Source organism: Salvia splendens, chromosome 16, assembly GCF_004379255.2.
Source record: "Salvia splendens isolate huo1 chromosome 16, SspV2, whole genome shotgun sequence".
In the NCBI taxonomy this organism is placed as follows: Eukaryota; Viridiplantae; Streptophyta; class Magnoliopsida; order Lamiales; family Lamiaceae; genus Salvia; species Salvia splendens.
The window spans coordinates 19,036,623-19,045,066 of NC_056047.1; the positions used below are offsets into that span (position 1 = coordinate 19,036,623).

The following is an 8,444-nucleotide window of genomic DNA, read 5'->3' on the forward strand; positions in this document are numbered from 1 at the left end:
GGTTATTCATGGACAAATATTAATAAACCGATTTGTTTTGAACAAAATTTTTAACTTACTCCGTGAATGCAAATCAAATAATTGTTGAAAATATTATTTGATCAAAATTAATTAAATATTTGTAGTTCTTTTATATGGGTTCTTTACTTGGTGGAAATTAGCATGAGTTGGAAGTGGAATTGATGAATATTGATAAATGATTAAAAATGGATGAGAACGTATATATAATCAGCTATCAGTGCAAATGTGCAATGACTCTCTAATTATGCATGTGTGTGATATGTAATAATGTACATTGCTCATAAATCATAATATATTATAGAGGAAATATATAACGTGAAGGCCATTCATAGTTTCATTATTTAGAGAAAAAATTACCTACTAAGCAAATGCGACTGAACAACTTTTTGTATTTTTTTTTCTTCTTTTGTGCTTTATTGAAAACAAAAAAAGAAATAAATTAGTTGGACTCGTAAAGTATAAATGCTTAAAAGCTTAATCAAATGTTGTAAATATTGTGTCATGAATAAGAGATGGAGTAAAGAACAATGTGAGACTCATAATAATCAGATAAAAAATAGTAGTAACGAAGTGCAAATATAAAGCCTGTTCAAAACTGACTCTCCCAAGTAGAGTGCAAACAACACAAATTTCACTATTTCTTAAGTATATTACAAGCAAAAAATTAACCTTTTTTTCTTCGGAAGATAAAGGCTTTTCTTGTAATCATATTTGCCACAACATTAATGAAGCATTACAGCCACTCAATGTCGAAATCAACTCACACGCTCCCTTAAATTAACAAAATTCTTCACCATTTTCCCTCAAAGCTCAACGATTCCAAAAGCCCTCTTAAATCCCATGTCAACTTCTTGCGCCACTTTGCCCAGTTCCGCGAAATTGGAGTTGCTGGGAAGAAGAAAAGGTTTTTCAAGACTTCATCGCCAAAGTAAGCTCTAAAAATTGGATCTTTTTAATGTTAGGATCGGATACAAAGATACCCATTTTGTTGTTTTGCTTCTATATTGTGAAGGAAGCAGGTGTGGGTTGAGTAGGAGAGGCTTTATGTTTAAAGGAATTGTTGCTGCTGGAGCTTCAGCTGTGGCTTCAACTGTTGCTGCAGAGCCCACAAAACCCATAGGTAAAGACTTGATTTTTATTCTTCTTCTTTCAAATGTGTAATGATTTGAGATTGTTTTATCTAGGTTTGGAGGAATTGCCATTTAAACCGGAGGGGTATAATTACTGGACGTGGAGAGATAGGAAAATACATTATGTGGTGGAGGGAGAGGGGCTGCCCATTGTTCTGATTCATGGATTTGGGGCTTCTGCATTTCATTGGAGGTTTTGAATTTCAAACTAAGGCTTATGTCAAAGGAAATTCTAGTTATTTCAAGAATGTTATGATCACATTGTTTTCATTGAATCATACCTACAAGAATTAGAAATGCATCACATTGTTATATACTTATATTTATGATTTGTGGTTACCACTCAGATTGTGACTAGACCAAGTGTGTTTTCTAATTTCATAGCACGTTTCGATATCTTTAGGTACAACATACCGGAATTGGCTAAAAAATACAAGGTATATGCGATAGATTTGATAGGATTTGGCTGGAGCGAGAAGGCGCTTATTGAGTATGATGCTCTAGTGTGGAGGGATCAAGTTGTGGATTTCGTGAAGGAGGTAGTTAAAGAGCCTGCTGTTTTAGTTGGAAACAGGCAAGTCTTAATGGTGTTTATGTGCTAGTTTTAGATTATGAAGTTCAATGCTTTATTAGCTTTATTATTTGAATGGCGAACGTTACATGTCTTCTTCGACTATTGTTATTACTTCATTGCATTTTCTGTATGGGGGTTTACTTCTTTAGATCAGCATATTCTAAAATGTACCATCAAACTTCCTGCTCTTCATTTTTTGCATCCATTTGTCTGAGTACTTGGGTTCAACACGATGCCATGATTGTTGTACTCAACCCTTTCTTTGACTGACCTTTACAACAATTGTGCAAAACCGGTAACGAGATAGAGTCAAGCTTTTGTTTCCTGAAAGTTAGAGGGTTACTATACTATTTATACTGCTCAGTGTTTTTATATAACTGAGCCATCGTTATCTTTTTTTTTGTCATTTTCATTTGATCTTGAGGTACGATCGAAATCCATGACTGGTATGTGTAATTGTTGTCTCATCAGTCTAGGAGGATTCACTGCTTTAGTTGCAGCAGCATCACTGCAGGATCAAGCTAAGGGTGTTGTATTACTAAACTCAGCGGGACAATTTGGCGATGCAGCTTCTCCCGCGACAGAGACAGAAGAAAACGTCGTGCAAAAATACATTTTGAAGCCATTGAAGGATGCTTTTCAGCGAGTTGCTCTCGGGTTTTTGTTTTGGCAAGCCAAGCAACCAGCACGTGTTGAGTATGTCCTGAAAAGCGTACGTTAACGATACTATACATAGCATCGTGAAACATGGTTTTGATACCAGATAGTAATGAAATTCCGTCATCTGTTTACCTCAGGTGTATGTCAACTCTGCAAACGTCGATGACTATCTAATCAATTCAATAACAAAGCCAGCAGATGATCCAAACGCTGGCGAAGTTTACTACAGGTACGAAGTCGAGCAAGTAAAGCAAGTACCATCCGTGTTAGGAGTTTAATTAATTCCCTAAGTTTCTTGATATCTGCAGACTAATGACGCGATTCATGAGCAACCAAAGAAAGTATACACTTGATAGCGTGTTGAGCCAACTCTCGTGCCCGTTGCTCTTGGTATGGGGGGACTTAGATCCTTGGGTGGGCCCTGCGAAAGCTATTCGTATCAAAGAGTTCTATCCAGGTACTTCCCTCGTAAACTTGCAGGCAGGGCACTGCCCACACGACGAGGTTCCAGAGCTTGTCAATAAGGCCATATTGGAGTGGCTCCCGACTATCGCATCTGCACCGTCTCCTCAAGCTTCATGAACATGGCTTTTAGATCAATTCTTATACTGAAATGGTTGATATATTAATTGGTATATAATTATAAAAAGATGAATTTCTTCAGAATTATAGGAGTTGCATAGTTCTTCCACCTGAAACTTTTACTATTTTTTTACCAACAATGGTGGTTGTTATGGTTTGTTAGGGGCAATGGTTGTTAGGCCATCCACAACGCTGTTCTTATACCGTTCCTAAACCGTTCCTTAAACTACTATTTGCGGGCCCAACTGTACTTTTCTCCATTCCTTAACTAAGGAATGGAACCTGCAACCCTCCGTTTCTTATCCGTTCCTTAACCGTTCCTTAAATTACTATTCATTCAATTTCATTTCTTATTTTTATTTCCAACCCAATTTAATTAAAACAAACACACTTTATTAAAAACCACACAACATTAAAAAAAATTACAACTTAAACTTAAAAAAAATAAAAAACACACAATTAAAATCCTAAAAAAATAAAAACACACAATAAAAAACACACAATTAAACGTGGGAAAATAAAAAAACTACTCCGCTGGCGAATCACCCCGCGAAGGCGGTCGAGGTGGAGGGGGAGTCGGAAGGCCAAGTTGTGCCGCCATATGCACAATTCCGTTCCACCAGGCCACGTATTGGGAGTGCGAGAAGCGGGAAGTGTCCGCCATTGTGGCGGTAATGTACGCCACCATAAGTGTGTCCGAGCCTCCCCGCGAGCCCGATCCCGAGGCCAGCTGGCTTGATTCGCCTCGGCCCTTCCTCGCTCTAGCCGCCTTCGCCGCCTTCGTCCCTTGCGGCCGACGGCGCCCACGGCTGGATCCCCGTATTCGCCGGCCGTACCCCTTAACACATGCGGTTCATCCTCGCTGGCCTCACCGGTGTCACCAGACGAGTAGTTGCCGCTCGCCGTGTGCTTCGTGCGCTTTGAGGTTGAGCCCGAGCTGGAGCGGACACCGCCGGCCCACCTTTCCTCGTCCTTGACGATCTGCCAAATATCAACAAAGTTGAACTGTAGACCGGTGTCCTGGTGGAAGGCGCGCAAAGCCGCCCTCAAAATATCGGCGCCCGAAGCTCCGCTTTGGTAGTGCGCCGCTTCGGCCGAGTAGATGCCGCAGAATTTTTTGACCTGTACGTCGACTCGGCCAAAGTGAGAACGGAGCATTGTATATTTGCGCTTCCGGGCCCTTTCGGCTTAGTCTGGTGGTAGACATCACGGACCTTTTCCCAAAAGCAATTGGCGGCTTGTTGATTCCCGACGATGGGATCGTACGAGACGGTGAGCCAGGCGTTGTACACCGCCTTTGTTTCTTCGTTGTTGTACGGATGCCGTCCCAGATCCTCCGGTTCCTCCTCCTCCTCCTCGGCCGCCTCAGACGCAGCCCTAGAGCTTCCACTGCCTCGGCCTCCTCCCTGGGTGGGTTCAACGGGGATATCCTCCCGAATCTGGGACAATCCCTGAGAAGGCCACGAGGCGGAGGGTCGAGCGTATGCATCCACATCGAAAGTGGGTGGTTGGTACCCACCCGGCGTCCCCAACCCCTGGGTGCCCGGCGTCGACGAACCGGAACCACCAAGTGTGTTGTACATGGTCTCCCAATCGCCGAACGCGTTGAGATCCCACCCACCGGAGCCGCCACCGCCGTAGTTGCCGTCGCCGGACATTTTGTGAAGAGATTGAATATGAAAATTGGAGAGGAAATGAAGTTGATTTAGGAATAATAGATGTGTAGTTGTGTGTGAAATGAGGATGAATTAGGAGTATTTATAGAATAAGAAAATAAAAATAAAAATTTTAAAAAAATAAATAAATGGTAAAAAAAACGGTAATATTACCGTTATTTTTTTTTTTTTATAAAATCGATTTTTTTTTAAAAAAATAATTATTGCATCAGCACGGGACGTCGCCCACTCGTGGGCCGGCGAGTGGGCGTCACGCACGACGCGGGGAGAGCCACGTCGCCGTAGCGCGTGGCGGCACAGACCGTGCTGCGAGTCGTGCCGCTGGCACGCACGGCATGGGAACGGCACCGCAACGCGTTCCGCTGCGCTTTCGTTCTGGAGGAACGGCACGCGGAACGCCGGCGGTCCGCGTTGCTGGTGCTCTTATGTTTCTTTTAATTTTCTGATGATCTTGTGTTATAACAATAAGTAATATTGTTAGAATTAAACATGAAGAACAAAAAAAGTCTAAGATAAAGACCATTGAACTCAACTAACATCATTCATGCATTACAGTGTAGGTATACGTCATGAGTTAGTACGTCATGGTCTGATTCTTGCACCAAAGTCGTTACAAAAATGATAAATCTTCGTCAACCTTTTTGGTCTCTGTTATGTACTACACCTCTCCATAAATAAGATTTATTAGTTTAAAAGTTTAAATAAATCTTCGTCAACCTTTTTTTTCTTTGTTATGTACTACACCTCTCCATAAATAAGATTTATTAGTTTAAAAGTTTAAATAAAAGAGAAATAGAAAGTAGAAAAATAATTATAGTATTGTTGAATGAAAATTGGATCTAATTACTAAAGAGAAAAACTTATCATAAATAGATAGAGAATAATTTTAGTTGATGATAATTTTAGTTGACGATGGCATATCCATCGTTTGCGCCTTATGCTTCGTCCGCGGACGATAGGCCTTCGATCAGGCATCGTCCGCCCCACTGCGGGCGACGCAGACGATACCGCGGACGATGCAACGCGTTTTCCTTTTTCTTTTCTTTTTTTAATTCTTCAAAATTTATATATATACACCATAATTATACTTCCTTTCACTCTTCCATTCACTTGTCCATTCTCTATTTCACTTATAAAATGAATCCCGGTAATTACCCAAGTCCGAATAGTCCGATGTTCGGTGGTGGTGCACTGTGGCCGGGTACAGACCTTGATGAATACCGGCCCTTCGACTCCAACACCCAGTACGGATTCGTACGGGCTGTCAGACATGGAGCCGTCTCCCACCCTCGCCCCCGCCGCGCCTCTGGCTCCGCCACCAAGAAGAAGCGGAACAGGCAAAGGGCCCAAAAGTTGCCGCTTCTGGAGAAGAATGAAGAGTTCGCCACAGGGAGGATGAACTACAACCCGGATGAAACCATCGTCTTGACAAGGTGTTGGATTGATATTTCAGAGGACCCGGTGTTCGCCAACAACCAAAAGCAAATCGGGTACTGGGAGCGCATTGTTGATCGCTACAACGAGGCCAAGCCGCTGGCCGCCTACAAGTGTCATAGGGAGCAACTCCGCTAGCACTGAGATTAGGTGAAGAAGCAAGTCAATTTGTTCTCGTCGGAGTATGAGAAGTGCTTGAGGGAGAAGGGCAGCGGTGAGAGTTTGACGGATGTCCGCGATAAAGCGGTTGCGTCGTACATTTCATTGTACGACGATTTCAAGCATTACAACTCCGGGCTACTCTTGAAGGACAAGCAGAAGTTCCAAGTAGGGATTATGCCCCTATCGGCTGCGACGAAGATGGCGAAGAACACCGCCGGTGATTATACGAGCAGCGACAGCGGCGCACCTCCGATGGACCTCAACCAGCCGATGTACGAGGATGAGAGTTTCGGCACACCGATGTCCTCCCGGCGTCCCATTGGCAGCAAGGCTGCCAAGAACAAGGGCAAGGCGAATGCGACATCCTCAAAGGCACCGACCCCGATCGCAACCCCGACCTGGCCCCGACTTCGGCTGCGGGACATGCCTACGCGGAGTTGGTAGCGGCCGCCAACCGGAGGACGTTGTTGGACACGCACCATGCCCCCGGGCAGTGCAAGGACCCGGGCGAAGCCGAATACCTCAAGTGGATGATCAATGATCTGCGCCGCAAGCTGGGAATGATATAGAGTATGCTCTTTTTATTATCTGTAGTGAACTTGTTTTTTATTTCCACTCTTGTAACCTTTTTTTTAATTAAGTAATGTAGGATTTGCCTTTAAATCGTGGTGCTTTTTTTATTATTATTTTGCATGACATAAATGGAAATGATATAAATTGATGTATATGAATAATAAGTTTGGGATAACTTTTCATAAATGGAAATGACATACTTTTATGGAATGAAAGGAGTATTATTTTCCAACAAAAAGAATTCGAGTGAACTGCGCAAAAGGTTAGTGAACTATGTGTTTCATACGCAAACGGTCTTTGAACTTTAAAAGTATCATGGGTAGTCCCTGGATTAAGGTGTAAATCACATTCATGACACTTTCACTATTCATCACAATTTTGCACCAAAAATGTCCCAAAACATTTTTGAATTTTTGAACTTTCATATATACATACCAAATATGATATTTTCTCTATCTCTACTATTAAATACTTATATTATTTTTTATATTTTAAATACCTAAATAATATTTTCATTTCATCTTTCATTCACTTAATCCTATTTTTCCTATCTAACTATTAGAAAATTAAAATTAAAATAAAAAAAATTATATCTATAATCTTGAGCAAGAGCATCCGCAATTAGCGGACGTCCCGGCGGAAAAGCGACCGCCTAGCAGCTCGTCCGTCGCGGACGTCCACTATTGCACCCCCCTAGCGGGTGACTGACGTCCGGGGCGGACGAGAGGTCGTCCGTCGTATTTGGCGGACGTCTTGATTTTTTTATTTTTTATTTATAGTACTACATATTTACAACTCATTGCACTTCATTTTTTTATATTTGATAAACACAAACGATTAAAATGAATTAATCGTATTGTTCAGTTTGTTTTATTGGCTAGGGCGTTGGCTAGTCCTAGTACTAGGCTATTATTGTATGGGATGTCCTTATAACGTGGCAGAAAGTGTTTTTTTTTTAGGGTGTGGTAGGCTATTGGGACGTCCACCCTATTATGGATAACCATGGAATTTAAAACTGTTCCAGCCAGGGTTAAGCCGCTGCTGTAGCGGGCCCCGCCATGGTTGGTTTGTACTACTGTTTATGGTAAATTGAAGAAGAGAATGGAGGAATGGGAAGAAAAGCTAGGATCTATATTCATATATTGAAGCTTGGAATCTATATATGCTTAGCGACTTTTTATTTTTATAATCCAAATCCAATTCCAATTTCAATTTCAATGAAATAACACGCTTTTATTTACCAGTTAAGATAAATAAAATCTAATTATATGCTAATTTGTCAACTAAATATATGATGTTTTTTAAAATTAATTAGACGACCAGTTGTTTAGAGATAGTGAAATCTAATTAAATATATATCATAATTTGATTTGTTGATTTTGAAACAAACTTAGAATTGTGATTTGTGTGAATTTGAAAACACAGATTTATCAAATTTTTATCGTGTAAAAATTGCTAAGATATCACTGTATCCATTTATGCGTAAATATGAAGTGAATGTTATTCACGCGTATAATTATTAATTGTATAAATATTATGTTTGGCAACTTCGTAATATTCAACGATACGCTTTACGTGGAAGTGGTAAATTTGGTCGAAATTAAACTGCAAAGAATACGAGAGTATGTTTTA

General features: G+C 41.1%; 1 protein-coding gene across 1 annotated transcript; it reads left to right on the plus strand.

The window, feature by feature from the left end:
- The first annotated feature begins 735 nt into the window (after positions 1–735).
- Positions 736–3,199, plus strand: LOC121771000 (pheophytinase, chloroplastic). The gene is made up of 7 exons (XM_042167796.1): positions 736–949; positions 1,034–1,141; positions 1,206–1,344; positions 1,555–1,725; positions 2,197–2,437; positions 2,523–2,614; positions 2,694–3,199. Exons 1-7 carry the CDS (start codon positions 862–864, stop codon positions 2,965–2,967), a joined length of 1,113 nt encoding a protein of 370 aa, XP_042023730.1. The 5' UTR covers positions 736–861; the 3' UTR covers positions 2,968–3,199.
- The last annotated feature ends 5,245 nt before the right edge of the window (positions 3,200–8,444 follow it).